The sequence below is a fragment of the Leucopleurus acutus genome, assembly GCF_964270905.1.
Source record: "Leucopleurus acutus genome assembly, chromosome: 4".
Lineage (NCBI taxonomy): Eukaryota > Metazoa > Chordata > Mammalia > Artiodactyla > Delphinidae > Leucopleurus > Leucopleurus acutus.
Genome location: NC_139146.1, coordinates 43,201,094 through 43,216,829, shown reverse-complemented (window position 1 = coordinate 43,216,829; position 15,736 = coordinate 43,201,094). Strand labels below are relative to the sequence as shown.

Below are 15,736 nucleotides of genomic sequence, written 5' to 3'. Positions count from 1 at the left end.
GGTGGTAGAGGAAACACACATATAAACAGACCATTACTATAAACCGTGTCTTGGAGGTATGGATGGAGAGCTGAGGGGTCGTGGGGGTTTGACTGGTAGATAATGGGGGCTTAATAAGACTTGCTGAACAAATCAATGAATGACTGAATCAATGAACCGATTTTTCCTTTTATTTGTCCCCTCTAGACTATGAGTTCTTCAAGATGAGGACTCAACCTAATTGATCTCTGTATCCCAGGGAGGGCCAGAATTGGTCCCAATCTATGCCTTTAGAATAAAAAGCAGCCATTCTAGGGCCCTGCCTTCAGCACTAGGACTAAATTAGTTCCATGAATGCCATATATTTCACTTGTCAGAGTAGCTGTCCCAGTTCCTCCCGTGCTGTCTCAGCACTTTCCCACTCTTTTCTTTTCTTATGGCTATTACATTTTAATATATATTAAACATTATTATTTTTTAACATCTTTATTAGAGTATAATTGCTTTACAATGCTGTGTTAGTTTCTGCTGTATAACAAAGGGAATCAGCTATACGTATACATATATCCCCATATCCCCTTCCTCTTGCATCTCCCTCCCACCCTCCCTATTCCACCCCTCTAGGTGGTCACAAAGCACTGAGCTGATTTCAGTCAAGCTCATCACTTTCTTCACTTGTCTTCATGGAAAACCATGTTCCTATTTTAAAATGAGGGTGGGATGGGGTTGGGGAATACTATTCATTGAAAAAGAAAAAGAAGAAAATAATGGAGGGATTTCCCTGGTGGCGCAGTGGTTAAGAATCTGCCCTTCAATGTAGGCGACACAGGTTCGATCCCTGGTCTGGGAAGATCCCACATGCCGCAGAGCAGCTAAGCCCGTGCGCCACAGCTACTGAGCCTGTGTTCTAAAGCCCGTGAGCCACATATACTGAGCCCACGTGCTGCAACTACTGAAGCCTGCGCATCTAGAGCCCATGCTCCGCAACAAGAGCCAAGTTGTGCGTGCAGAAGCTCGTGACTTCTGTGGCCTGGGGCCAAAGTCAAAGACTCCCAGCAGCTAAGGGTGACCTGAGACCTAGTGGTTCCCAAGGTGCTTTTCTCCCTCCAGCAGTCAACTTGGATCTAATTATTCTACCCATTCCAGGAAATTCCCTGGAAGGCAGCTCTGTGGAACTGAACTGGGAGATTTCACAAAGGGAGATTTGTTCTTGCACCAAAGGCTCCAGTTAACTACCTTATTTCTTCCAAGTCTTACCCTTTTCCAATGCCCTTTCAGTACAATATTCACTGGGAGGGAGCTTGTCCTTCTAGCACATTTTTTTTCTTCCAGCGCTTTTGTCTTCTGACTTCATTCTAGCAAGGAGAGCTGCCCACCTTTACAGCCACCGGAGTAGTGGGTGGTCGGGAGAGCAGGGGCTTGGATTGGCAATGACAGCAGGGGTTGTTGAACTCTGGGTGGGCTTGAAGAATGAAAAGTATAGTTCTTAGATTGATGTCTGCGGGGCAGTGGTCATGTTGATACCTTTTGTCAGTATCCAGCTTGCGATGGGAGCCAGCTCTTAGTGAAAGGTCTGAGGAGGATCTCTGGCCCAGTCCTCTCAAGTGGGCAAGTATTAACCATCTAGGATGATTCAAAACTCACCTAGGATGAGAGAAAGTGTGGCTGACCCTGCTCATTGGCAAGAGGGCCATTCCCTACCCTCTTCTCCATTGCCCACAGTGTCACAGGGTCTCAGCTTCCAAACCAAGTAGGCTCGTCAAGCAATTTCCTCCAGAATAAAAACAGGTTCTAGCATTTTTTTGAATTTAAAAAACTAACCTTGATGGTACTCTATGTGTTATGCACTATTCTGAGAACTGTACATCTATTTTCTCACTTAAAGCTTAAACAACCCAAAGAGATGGGCACAATTATCACCCCCATTTTACAGGTAGAGAAACTGAGCTTTGTTCTAAGCACTTTACATGTGTCAGGCCCTAGAGATCAGATGGATCTGTATGACCGTCAACGTGAGGCTAGCAGACCTGGGAGGCAGGTGCCATGCTCCGTGTGCTTCCACCATGCGCCATTCACTTCAGTTATTTCTAATCCCAGAAACAACAGTGGCCACGTCTGACAGTGACAAAGCGACAACTGAGTGCCCTTAAGGGCAAGAACGACTCCTCTACCCGACCGGTCTGTGGAGTCATTTGGGGTGCTGCTCTTGACTAAGTGGCTTCCAAACTGTTCTCCTGCCCTCCCAGAGAACCTGTCAGCCTCTGAGATTCCCTAGAAAATGTATTTCCAGCAAGAGTTGTATTCAGCCATTGCAGCTGAAGTCAGTGGTTGATACGTGTGTACAACATGTGTTAGTTTTCTCTTCTCTGCAAGTCTGCATGGTGTATCAAGATTTTAAATGTTGTTTCACACTTACATCCCTTATTAAGAATCACAAATTTCACTATGTCATCACATAGACTCTTGGAAAGTCTCAAGTGAGTTTTCTTAACAGAAGAAAAGTGTGTCATCATGTGATTCTCCAAGCTGAGATTCTTCTTGGAAAGCAAACAGCACTATTCCTTCTTTGATGTCTCTGAGGACAAAGAGGAATGGGTGAGGGTTTTCAGGTCTTCAACAGACTGTGAGTTTGGACTCCTCTGGGCACCTATTCCAGCCTCCCCCACTCACGAGACATACCCAGGATGATCCTCTCTTCCAGTTGCCCAACTCACTTGACCTTGGGGTGGGGTAGGTGAGAGGATGTGTTGCCTTTAGAAGCCCATCTCCAGCTTGTTTAATTCTTGCTCCAAACCCATAGATAACTTTTGCAGGTTTTTTCCCAGCTCCACTGAGGTATGATTGACAAATAAATATATATTTGAGGTATACAATGTGATGTTTTGGTATATGTATACATTATGAAATGATTATCACAATTAATCTAATTAACATATTCATCATCTCACATAGTTGTGTGTGTGTGTGTGTGTGTGTGTGTGTGTGTGTGGTGAAAATACTTGAGATCTACTCTCTTAGAAAATTTCAAATACACAACACAGTATTGCTAACCTTCTTCACCATGTTGTACACTAGGTCTCCAGAGCTTATTCCTCTTATAACCAAAACTTCACAACACCCTTTTACCAGCATCTCCCAGTTTCCCCCACCTGCCAGGCCCTGGTAACCACCATTCTATTTGCTGTTACTATTGATATAAAGTTGACTTTCTTAGATTCCGCATATAAGTGAGGTCAAACAGTATTTGCAGACACAATTGTTGTTAAAAGAATGACTCCACAAAGTCCTTTTTAACTCATTTATTATTTTTACAGTATAACTCATTTATATCTGTTATAAATATATTCCAAACTGGAGATTCACAGATGTTAATGAACTTGCTCACTGGGTCACTTGTCTCTTAATCCCACTACCTTGTGCTGTTTGCGCTTTGACTAAAGGATGAAAAAGGCAATGTGAACCCATGTGAATGAAGTTCAAGGATAAATGCTGTCAGGGACCAATTCCAACCCTTCTGTGCTTTGTGTGTGTGATCCGAGGGCCAGCCAACCACTGCCTCTCAGGGTAGCAACTGACTCCCTGATGGATTGATAAAAAACACATATTAAAATGATGACTCATGTAGTAAAAATAAATTGCTTCATTATTTTTAAAAAACTGTGAGAAAAATGTTAGGTTAACGTTGCATTTATAAAATGCCTCTTAAAGTTATACTCTAGGTTTAACATTTTACTTCATACAATTTTAATTTGCCATACAGAACATTTACCTAGATACATAAGTACTTGCCTTTTAAAAACCCACAAAAACAGAGTCATTCTGTGCAGTACAGATTCTACCTCAGATGCTCGAGTCACAGTCTTAGGAGTTGTTCTCAGGAGGAATGGGATGCCAGGAAGTAAGTCAACATGGCTCCTGCTGCACCCTTTCCATCGGGGAGTGTGCACTTCTGGGTTGAGCTTGTTTCCAACAAGGGCTAAAATGCACAGACAGCTGTCAAGCCAAAGAAAGAATGTGTTTTGCCAAAATATTTGATATATACTTGGCCTTGTCTGCCAGGTCTATAAGAGACACAGATGTGGCATGAAACAGAACAACATAATCAGTGACATGGGGCTAAAGAAAGACCCACTGAATGTGGCATCACTGTGGATTGAGAGACACTGTTTTTTGTAACACAAAAGTGTGTGTACACATACACACAGTTATACATACATATGTATGTATGTGTATCCTTTCAAGTATCAGAACTGTATTTGAAAGTGTGCCTCAAATATTATGAGGTCATTAACCATTACAGAAGGAAAATAGAGAGCCTTTAGGAGTTGGAAAAGCCTTTGAGTGAGTATGATGGTGGGTACCAGTTGGCATAGTAAGAGGATTTCCTAGAGCAAACAAGAATAAAGTGGGGAGACAGGGCATAGCAGGTTTATGAGTAAGATATGAGGTTCATAAGCAATCAATATTTCAGTAGAGATGTCACTTATAAGAAGAGCGATATGGAGGATCTATTTAGATACGTAGGCCAGAAAGTCCTTAGGGCTAGAGGTGCATGGTCAATGGCAAAGGTGCAAAATTGGAACTACAGAGAAACGGAGGCAGGGATGAAACATCATGGTAATGAAGATACAAAGGTGTTGCAAGAAGAAAATAGCACCTCAGGCCCCAGCCACCTCCAGGGCTCCTCAGGGCTCTCTGCAGCATTGTGTGAAGCCTTGGGACCAGCCTCCTCTTTGGTCTCCACCAGCTTTGACCTTAAACACTTAAATGAGTCTTCTTGGGAGAAGATTCTCACAAATTGATTTTTACTAAATCCATTTCATCTCTGAAAGGGGACATAAAGAACAAAATTTTCCTAACACAGGAGCCACTGCATGGGGTATCCTGGTGAACAGGAAGGTATCTTAAAGGATCCAGAACTCAGCAAGCAACCCCAACAATCAGGCAGAGTCTTGAGAAGAAAACAGCCAGGTTACCCAGTGGATTAGCAGGGAGCTATTTCTGAGGACATTCTGCAGGTAGGCAGGAGGCAAGTCTGAATCTTAATCAGAACTGGTCCCTAGCATCCATTCTCATGTCCAGCCAAGACTACAACCCACAAGGATGTGCCTAAGTGGAGAACAGGCTGTAGCTGTAGGGGCTGCTGAAGGAAACAGGATTGTCAACCAGGGGCAGGCAGATAGGGGTGAGTGATTTCTTACATATGAGACACTATGCTAGACTGTCAAGTTTTGTCATCTTTTTTAGTTCTTACCACATTTTGAAGAGGGTAAGTTTATAATCTTTATTTAAGTGACAAAGAAGCTGAATTTCAGAGAGGTTAGGTACTTCATTCTAGATCACAGAATGACGCCAAAATATGAACCCAGAAGTGTCTGACTCCAAAATTTATGCTGTTTTCAACAAACCTAGTGGGTTCCCTGAAGGATTCTCAAATTAGCTTATTAATTCTTCACTCAATGCATCTATGTTTTAACCAAAAAACTAGAAAATCTCCAGATGTTTAAAAATTAAGCAACACATTTTGAAATAACAATTAAATCAGAAAATATTTTTAACTAAATGATAATGAAAAGAGACATATCCAAACATTTTAAGAGCTGCAGCTAAAGTAGCACTCAGAGAAAAATTTATAGTGCTAAAATGTACATATAAGAAAAGAAAATGTACTGAAAAATCAATGATCTAAACCTCCGTCTTAAGAAGCTGAATAAAGAAACCCAAAGAGATTAAAAGGAATATCTATATCTCTAATAACAAAGAGAAAAGCAAAACCCAAATAAGTAGAAAGAGAAAATCAACAAAGTTAAAGGTTGGTTCTTTGAAAGAGTAGTAAAAATGATAATCCCCGAGCAAGACTAATCAAGTAAAATTCGAGTGAGAAATAAATTGTCACATCAAGAACAAATATATATATTTTAACTGCCTCCTACATAAATAAGACACTGAGAATGAGGAGGAGAAGGAAGAGGAAGAGGACAAAAAAAGTATCTGCTTTGAAGCCATCTAGAAAATCACATTTCAGATTCTATTGTATTTAATTTAATCCAACATGCATTTATTGGAAGAGAACATAAGGGCTGTCCATCTGGTTTTATCAGTCTAGAAAGATAGAGCACATGAATTTTGGAGTTCAAAAAGCTGAGTTCAAATTCATTCTCTACCTTGAACTAAATGTATGATTTTGGGAAAAGTATATAAACTCTCTGAACTTCCTTTTTCTCATTTGACAAATGGGGGGTAATAATATCAACCTCATAGGGCTATCGGAAGGATTAGAGGTAAAGCACCAGACATGTGGGTAGCTTATATCTTACAGAATATTTTTCCCAACATGACCCATAACCATGGCATTTATAGTTTATCTGTAGGAAGGGTACAAAAATATGTCCTGAAACAAGGTCATTCATTTGGAAATGTAACCTTTTCTGAAAAGTCTGGGCATTTACTTTTCTTGACCTGCCAATAAGAGAGGCTTGGAGTGGTCATTCTTCAAGGGAAAGGATGTTACCAACATATTAATAACATAAAGCATCATATGAAAATTAAAATGAAATAATATAAAATTTCCACTCTAATGTTATACAGTAATTAATCTTTCTTGATTATTAGGAGATCGAAATAAAAACTATGCCAATAACATAAGTTATTTTAAGACTCTAGAGGAAAAGGCTCCCATCTCCAGTGTTGATATTATGACAGAGAATTCCCTCGAATCCTCAGCTTTCCACGAGCGTGTCTCCTGAGTCGTGAATTTTGATGTATACTGCAGGGCCTCAACCACGCAGACTGGCTCATCTGCAAGATGAATCCCCAGGCTTTTTCACACACTGAAGGAACTTGCCAGAGCTATGACGAGAAAGGAAAAAAGGAGATCAAGAGGCAGTACAATACACCTATGGTCAACTCACCAATGAAAGAAGCCCCTTTGCTAACGACAAAACTACGCATCGACCACTTAGCATCCACCCAAGTTTCTTTCCTGCAGTGACAACAAGGAGAAAGGTCAAGTCCAAGAGTGAATGACTGAAAGTACAGCCCAACTTAGCTTCATTTCACTTGTAAAGCCATAGAAATAAATAACTGATGTTTGATGATAATATGTGGAGATGAAAATGTCTGGCTCACACAAGTCACAGATATGTGCCATGAATGTCAGCTGAGAGTCAGGAAGCAGCAGAAGCAGCAACCTAAGAGGAGGGACCTCCATATTTTCTGTTGAGGATTTGCTTTCTCTTCAAAAACTTCCTGAGGAAGTGTTGGGTCTAAGCGTCAGGCAGCAAGAGGTCATAGACTCTCTGGGAGATGGCTGGCGGCCATCAGCAAAAAGACCACAATCCTTGACACAGAAAGAATTCTAGATAAGTATTAGCAGGTGAATGACTCTCGCTTTCATAAAAATCAAATAACAAAGCCACAGGGTCCAATGGGAGTGGTTAGCACATGGAGGAGAGGGGTGGAGAGCAGGGTAAGTGGTTCCTTAAGTTGCAGCTGAATCTGATTTTGCTAAATGTGAGTCAAGAGAGAGAGCGAGAGGCTTAGAAGCAGCTACCAGTACCCCTGTTTCTAGGATAGGCCATCTCAGGTTCATCTCTAGCCAACTGTCATGACCAATTGGGTATAGTGGCTCTAAGTAGAGAGTCAAGCCATCCTCACCAATACAGTGATCTGAGATTCCCCACATGAATACATTCTAGGAGGGAAAAGTATCTTCTTCCTTAAGGAAATAATGCTTCAGAAAAGGAATCTTTAGAGGACTATTTAGGATTTTTTTTTTTCTTTTTTTTCTTTTTTTTTTTGCTGTACGCAGGCCTCTCACCGTTGTGGCCTCTGCCGTTGCGGAGCACAGGCTCCGGACGCGCAGGCTCAGCGGCCATGGCTCATGGGCCCAGATGCTCTGCGGCATGTGGGATCTTCCCGGACCCGGGCACAAACCCATGTCCCCTGCATCGGCAGGCAGACTCTCAACCACTACGCCACCAGGGAAGCCCTATTTGCTATTTTTAAAGTAATCCAAAAAGTAGTATTTTAAAACATATCTTAAGAAAAACATATCTTAAGAAATTCTGGGGACATCCCTGGTGGCGCAATGGTTGGGAATCCGCCTGCCAATGCAGGGGACACGGGTTCGATCCCTGGTCCAGGAACATCCTACATGCCACAGAGCAACTAAGCCCATGCACCACAACTACTGAGCCTGCTCTCTACAGCCCATGGACCACAAATACTGAAGCTCGCACGCCTAGAGCCCATGCTCTGCAACAAGAGAAGCCACCATAGTGAGAAGCCCACGCAAGGAGGGAGCCTGCACACAGCAACGAAGACCCAATGCAGACAAAAATTTAAAAAATAAAAAATAGGGCTTCCCTTATGGCGCAGTGGTTGAGAGTCCGCCTGCCGATGCAGGGGACGCGGGTTTGTGCCCCAGTCCAGGAAGATCCCACATGCCGCGGAGCAGCTGGGCCTGTGAGTCATGGCCACTGAGCCTGTGCTTCTGGAGCCTGTGCTCCGCAACGGGAGAGGCCACAACAGTGAGAGGCCGGCGTACCGCAAAAAAGAGTTGCCATTTAAAAAAGTAAATAAATAAAAATTTTAAAAAAGAAAATCTGTGTATATTTTATAAAACTGAGTGTGTGTATGGAAAAAATGACTTTAAGGATATACAGCCATATGTCAATCGTGTTTGTCTCTGAGTAATGGGATTTATTAAAAGGTAATAGAATCAGTAGAAGGTCTAATCCATGCAAATGTAATTACAATTCTGTTTGCTTATTAAAAAAATCACACTGAAACAGCGGGACAAATTTGGTTAAATTGGAAAGTATGTTTGGGATGGAGTGATTTAGACTACAGTCTACATTTATATCCATGACATTTACTTTGGGCTCCCCTAGGGACAAGCAGCTTGCAAAGCCACAGAACTCTTAGACACAACAAGGGCTCCTGGTAATTCAAGGAGGCATGCCGAGTATATCATGACCTCATGGTTGGAGAAAAACAACAGGGATTTCAAATATGATCCCCAAGTTTAAGGTCACATGAGCTGGTGCTCTGAGTGACAGGTGCTGACTTACGAATCACGTCTTCCTAGGTGGGCCACTATACAAGTCCATGTGGGAAGGTATGCTTAATTATTCTTCCCAGGTGGAGGATGAATGAGCTTACCCAGAGCCTGTAGTTTGGGCCATTCATAAAAAAATGGGGAATGCTAAATGTAAGAAAAGAGATAAAAGAGTGTTGGGGACGACTCATCTACATTCCCCCATCTTGTCCTAGGTTTTAGCATTCCATTTTCTCAATGCAAAGTATCTTTGAGTAACTTAACCTGGTCAGATGTTTGCCATGTTTCTTTTATAGTTGTTCCTTTGTTCTGTTTGTTTTCCCATTTAACTGCTGTAGAAGGCTTCTGTTATTTTCTGGCAGTTTCCAGAGAGAAGCCAGCTGACTGATGGGGAATTCAGGTCATTTGAGAGACAAAGGCCTCACTGAATGTTCTTTGAATCTGTCCTTCTGTTTTTCTGACATGGTTGGTGGGAAAGGGAGGTGATAGGGAAGTGATGGGAAAAGTATCCTAACGTTTCAGCTTCTACATTCCTTAAGAAAAGTTTTCTCTCTGCATCTGTCTTGTTCCAAGCTATCACATATGGGAAAATTTCCAAAGATGCTTTTAGCAAAGATCCCTGTCTATATGAAGTATTGGCCACAACTTCTTAAAAATAGTGAGGGGAGAGGGGTCCCAGTTTTGATAACAGGGTTGCAGGTGACTTTAAAAATATATACCTATCTGTAATTTAAACTTTTCTCCAATAAACATGTATTACTGGTAAGTATTTTTTTTAAGATTTTATATTTTTTCATTAGAAAATGATAAAGCTTGGTAAACTGCCATTTGGCAACTTACCAAGTGTTAGGCGTCTACACTGAGACCCAACTAAAGAAACCTCACCTGCAAAATTATGCCAAGTCACAAGGATTTTATAAATCTTTGTATATGGCAAAACGTGCTTCTACTCCTCTGAAAGCTAGGAGTTCTGGGTCAGGCCTCTCATGTGGGAAACCAGGAAAGATACCCTCAAAGTCTGGGTCAGCTTTACAGGAAAATAACTGCTTGAGTCAGGTGTGGAAGGAAGAGAAAGAGGAGGGAAGGTGGACAGCAGGAGGCCACTGGCTGGAAACACCTTCTGGGCTGAGCTGGGGGAAGAGCAGAGTTCACCATAGGTCACCACCCAGATCACCATCAAGGCCCAAGGGAAGATGCCTGTGGATGGCAAGACAGCCATTTCTTCTTCAAGAAGACATCAATTACCTGTAGTTATCCTGGCAAGTAAATTTGATATTCTTTTGCCTTATAATCCGTCTCAGATCATTTATGGAGGAACCCGAGCAGGAGTCACTGGGGAAAAAAAAGAAGAAAGTGTTAAAATAGCAAGAGCTCACAAACATTTCCTGAGTCTCTTGGTTTCTTCCAGGTAGCAGGCCCTGGTCAAGGCCCTGGGGTAAAGAGGTGAAGCAGAGGTAGCTTCTAAGAGCTCACAGGTCAGCAGGGGAGCCAAAGGTATGAACTACGTAGATACCTACCATGGAAATAAAATTAAGAGACTGTTGGAATGGGGTAAATGTAGAGTAAGGCCCCATTCATTTCCTGAGCCAGTCCTTTCTCAATGCATTTCTGTGACTGTGGACTCTTTCATGGACTGATTCCTGAAATAACCCTGAGAATATATGGGTACAAGGTAGTAACATATACCTGGGAAATTTTCCAGGGTCATGGATCACCCAAGCCTGTAGCGTATGAACCTTCATTGGATTCAAGTTATGGACTTCCACACGTCCAAAAGTGCTAAGATGGGAGAGACAAAGAACATTGTTAACCCCAGACTAAATTTTTCAGGCATCCACAGCCCCTGTGAAAAGCCAACAGGCGGGGTGCCATTGGTTAGAACTTACCCTTTGGATGTGATCCATGATTTGCATTAAAATCAGGCATCTTTACTCATTCAGTGTGACCCTAAATGAGTAAGATTCTCAAAAGAAGATTCTTAATCTGTACATTGATGTTGATTCTTTAAGTACTTGCTATTCCAAGAGTGGGCCTTAGACCAACGTAATGAGCTCATTAGACCTGCAGCATCTCTGCCCACCACCACCTGCTGAATCAGAACCTGCAGCCGAACAATCGCCAGGTGATCTACTCACTCTCTGAGTTTGAGAAGCACATCGTTGAAAGACCCCGATGTCCTGCTCTAACCCCAGCCTTAAACTCTCCCCATTAGTCTCCACCACTCCTGTTACAAGTACTTAGATCCCTAATATCAGATTACAAAATTCTGGAATGTTAACTCTTGTACGCAAAAACCTACAAGGTCGGGATCAGAAGAAGATAGAAGGACGGATGTTTCTTGGTGGAATTAAACATTGAAAGAGGAGAGAAGGAAAATTAATTTGGGGGCACGTGGAGTGCCTGGGGCACATTAATACATGCTCCCTCCTCTCAATCAGACTTATCCGGGGAAAGACTGAAGAAGAGAGACTGGAAAGGTAATCAACGTGGTAAAAACTGTAAGTACGGAAGGGGGTTAGAGAAGGAAGGCATGAGTGTGACCAGAGTCAGTGGTTAAAGGAGTGGATGTGGAATCTAGAAAAATGGTACAGATAAACTTATTTGCAAAGCAGAAATAGAGTCACAGAAGTAGAGAACAAACTTATGGTTACCAAGCGGGGGAAGGTGGGGTGGGACGAACTGGGAGATTGGGACTGACATATATACACTACTATGTATAAAATAGATAACTAATGAGAACCTACTGTATAGCACAGGGAACTCTACTCAGTGCTCTGTGGTGACCTAAATGGGAAGGAAATCTAAAAAAGAGTGGGTATATTTATATGTATAACTGATTCACTTTGCTGTACAGCAGAAACTAACACAACATTGTAAAGCAACTATACTCTAAGAAAAATTAATTAAAAATATGGAATTTCCTTAGTGGCACAGTGGTTAAGAATCTGCCTACCAATGCAGGGGACATGGGTTCGAGCCCTGGTCCGGGAAGATCCTACGTGCCGTGGAGCAACTAAGCCTGTGTGCCACAACTACTGAGCCTGCACTCTAGAGCCCGCGAGCCACAGCTACTGAGCCCACATGCCACAGCTACTGAAGCCTGCGTGCCTAGAGCCCGTGCTCCACAACAAGAGAAGCCACCGCAATGAGAAGCACATGCACCACAATGAAGAGTAGCCCCCGCTCGCCGCAACTAGGGAAAGCCCGCGCAGCAACGAAGACCCAACACAGCCAAAAATAAATTAAATAATTTTTAAAAATTAATAAAAAAATAAAAAACAAAGGAGAGGACAATAACTGATACTCATCCAGCACTTTCTCTGTCAGGCACAGGGCTCAGCATTTTTCATATATTATCCCAGTTAATCGTCATATCACCAGCACCTCCTCAGGTACATACATACTACAGGGGCCCTGCTAAGGTCACATAGGTGAGATGTCATGACCTCTGGAGTCCCCGCTTTTAACCACTATAATAAACCACTGACACTGTCTGCAAAGAGGTAATGAAGGTCAAACGCCCAGCAGAGCTCCTGCTGTTCCCAATAGTAGACTTACTGCTGACTTGGGATTCATACCGTCCAGGGAGGAGAGAGGAGTCGGGCAGATCTTCGTGGATGGTGAGACTTTAGACAGTCAGAAGGAAGGAGGGGCCAGGTCATATGGGGGAGCAGCGTGAACAAAGGTGGAAAATGGGCAGGATGGAGTGTCATGGGAGAGAGAGCTGAGAAGATTATAGCAGGCATCGTAAAGCCAAGAGGAGGAGCTGGACACGTGCAAGGACCATTAGGACTTTTGGAGGATTTTAAACAATGGAGAAACCAGACAAAAGTGCTGACTTCGAAAGACAAAGCTCACCATAGAATACAAACATTTTACCTTTTTTAGCCCGGATTCAGTACTGACCTTCAACATGAAAAGCATATTCTTCTAAAGATGAAGTGGCCAATAGGAGACTGTGCTAACCCTTACAAATAGGATGCAAAGAAATAAGTACCTCTTTCTATCAAAGGCGTTACTGATGGATCCATTGAGCACCACCTGGACCACACCACAGGCATTTTCTGCAAACTTAAGAACAGAAACACCATTCCTCAGCATGTAAACTTAAATGCCACGCCCCAGCACTTCCATCCCAAACAGCTCTTAGCATCATCTGGTGAAGGAGGAACGGCCTGTATGGCTCTAGCTTGGTCAGGCCAGATCTGTGTAATTTTCATCCCAAGCCATTGGAGGGATTATGCTTCCCATGAGAGTTTTCTGGAAGCAGTTGCTCCAATCTGTGTCTGAACAATGAAGTTCAACATCATCACTGCTAAATTGGTGGTTCAGAAGGTGGAAGTCCAGGGACCCCCCTGGCAGTCCAGGGGTTAAGACTCAGTGCTTCCAATGCAGCAGGTGTGGGTTCAATCCCTGGTCAGGGAATTAAGATCCTACATAGTGTGGCCAAAAAAAAAAGAAATAAAAGGTGGAAGTCCAGATGAGTAACAGCAACATAATCACTGAAGGAGGAAGGTGAAAGCACTTTCTTGGGGCCACGCACTGTAGACACTGCACATTTCACTTAGTGGGAGCAGAGCAGACACGTAAGGAGTAAAAGAAATGAAGAAAGAAAAAAGAAAACGCCAAGAAAAAAGGAACTGTGGAGAGATGGTGACACTGAAGCCTGCAATGGCATAAAGAGAAACGGGGAATGGATGAGTGTATATTTTTGAGCAAGGGGTTTTATTCCACTGGAATCTTCCCTAGGCACTGGGGGAAAACAGAATGAACAAAACTAAGCAATATACTTGTTTCCTCCAGGAGGCCCATCCAGGTCCCTGGGACTAGCTCAGGTCTCCTTCACACATTATACAACTATACCACATTGTGAGGTTGAGCTTAACGCGGGGTTAGCCACCAGTACTGAGAGTTCTGTGAGAGCTGTGAGCCTGGCTGTCCCGCTCGCCACTGCAGCACTGGAGCCTCGCAGCTAGGGCACGGCACAGAGTGGGCGCCCAGGGAGAATCCACGCATGGAGAAGAGGCAAGGGAAAGGGGAGGCAAGAAGTCCAAATACTCTGCGATGGAGAGTATGGAAGAACGCAGAACAACAGAAGCCAAGTCCTGAAGGATGAATCGGATTCTGCCTGGTAGAGGTCGAGGCAGACGCAAACCAAAAGGCCCAGGAGCTTGCGAGAGGAGTGATGTTTGGGGGAAAACTTCGGTGGATGCTGAAGCTAGGTAGATGAGTTAGTTCACAGAGGGCCATGAACGCTTTGCCAAGGAATCCAGCCTTTACTCCGCAGGAGATAAAACACTACTGAACAATTTGAAAGGGAATTGTGAAAATCCTGTGCGGTGTCGGTCTTTCTCCTGGGGGTGATGAGCAGAGAACAGAGGCCCGATTACTATCAGTCACAAGTGCTAACCCAACAGAATGGGTGCCAAGCACTAACCCTGTCCTATGTAAGTCTCAACAGCCCCTGCAGAGTAAATCTTGGGTGAGTTTGCCCCAAGGTCACGTCACTTGGAAGCAAGGAAATGAGCTGGTGGGGGGGTTGGGGGGGGACGGAGGGGGCGGGGGGATCCGAACCACCAAGCAGCACTGCCTGTGGTATCAGAAAAAGAAAAGATCAAGTCGGATGAAAGAAGCCCATTTACATCCATCTATCTATGAGAACTTGGCCAAGATAAAGGTGCAGTCCCAGGGGAGCTCACAATGGTAGAGCACCTTCCTTCATTTTCCTGTGCTCCTGGCCCCAAGGACAGTGTGAGGAACACAAGTAGGTGCTTGTCACATACAAAATGTGACTTGGCTTTCAACATTTTCAGCAACAGCACTGCCCCCAAACAGATCACAGACTGATAACATAAATAGAAACTATTCTCAGAAAAAGCAAACAAACAGCGACAACCAAAAACTCTGCAGTGCCTCTGATTTTCACAGCACGTAGTAGGTATTCTACAAATATTTGTTAAAGGAATGCATTCAGGTAAACCATACTAGGGTTTACCTGAATCTCCTTAAGGTAGGTAAGGGTCTCAGCTCTGCTACTCACTAGCCCATTGACTTTGAATGAGTCACTTAACCTCTTAAGTTTCCTCACCTGGAACATGGACATTTGTACCTTCTCGTGCCACCTGTTGTGATGACTAAACAAAATGACACAGGTGACACAACTGGCCCAGGACTTGTCATGAATATGCACTTAACATATGTGAGTTCTCACTTCGCCCAGCTCCTCCGATGTCTGAGTTTAATTTTGGAGAATTCTAAGTAGTGTAGTTTCATTTTCTCCCGTGTTTCCCATTCATTTCTTTCCTTTCTTCCTTTCTTTCCCTTTTTTTGCCTAGTCTGCTTAAAATAAGCAACTTACAAGCAAAATAAATATGTACAAAGGCAGCTTAGAGTGAGGTCAGAAACAGATAGCCGGGAGGATGGTATTTCCCAGCCTGGATTCTGGATCTGGAGTCAGACAATTTGGATAAACACCTAGATCTGCCACTTACTGTGTACATTTAGTAGAAGGCTTATTTACCTGCACCTCCATTTTGTCACCTATAAAATGGACGTGATACTCATGGTGCCTACTTCATAGGGTCCCGGTGAGGATGAAAGATTTTAATCCATGTAAAGACCTGTGGACTGTGCCTGGCACACAGTAAACGGTCTGCAAATGTAGATCATTAAGACTGTCCCAGGAACCTAAGATTG

At 43.2% G+C, this 15,736-nt stretch overlaps 1 protein-coding gene across 4 annotated transcripts in view; it reads right to left on the bottom strand.

Annotated features, from left to right (window-relative positions):
* Nucleotides 1-3,825: 3,825 nt before the first annotated feature.
* The window catches only part of CD38 (CD38 molecule), a 40,723-nt gene continuing 28,812 nt past the window's right edge, over nt 3,826-15,736 (bottom strand). For 2 of the 4 annotated variants that reach the window (XM_082838733.1, XM_082838736.1), the window contains exons 5-8: nt 13,038-13,111; nt 10,727-10,819; nt 10,286-10,372; nt 3,826-3,955 (exon numbers count right to left, since the gene is read on the bottom strand). In XM_082838733.1, the coding sequence (XP_082694859.1) occupies nt 3,883-3,955; nt 10,286-10,372; nt 10,727-10,819; nt 13,038-13,111 (327 nt within the window). In that variant the 3' untranslated portion in view covers nt 3,826-3,882. Of the gene's footprint in view, nt 3,956-5,988; nt 6,829-10,285; nt 10,373-10,726; nt 10,820-13,037; nt 13,112-15,736 lie in introns of those variants that run through there. The other 2 variants (XM_082838734.1, XM_082838735.1) reach the window with 2 other exon arrangements.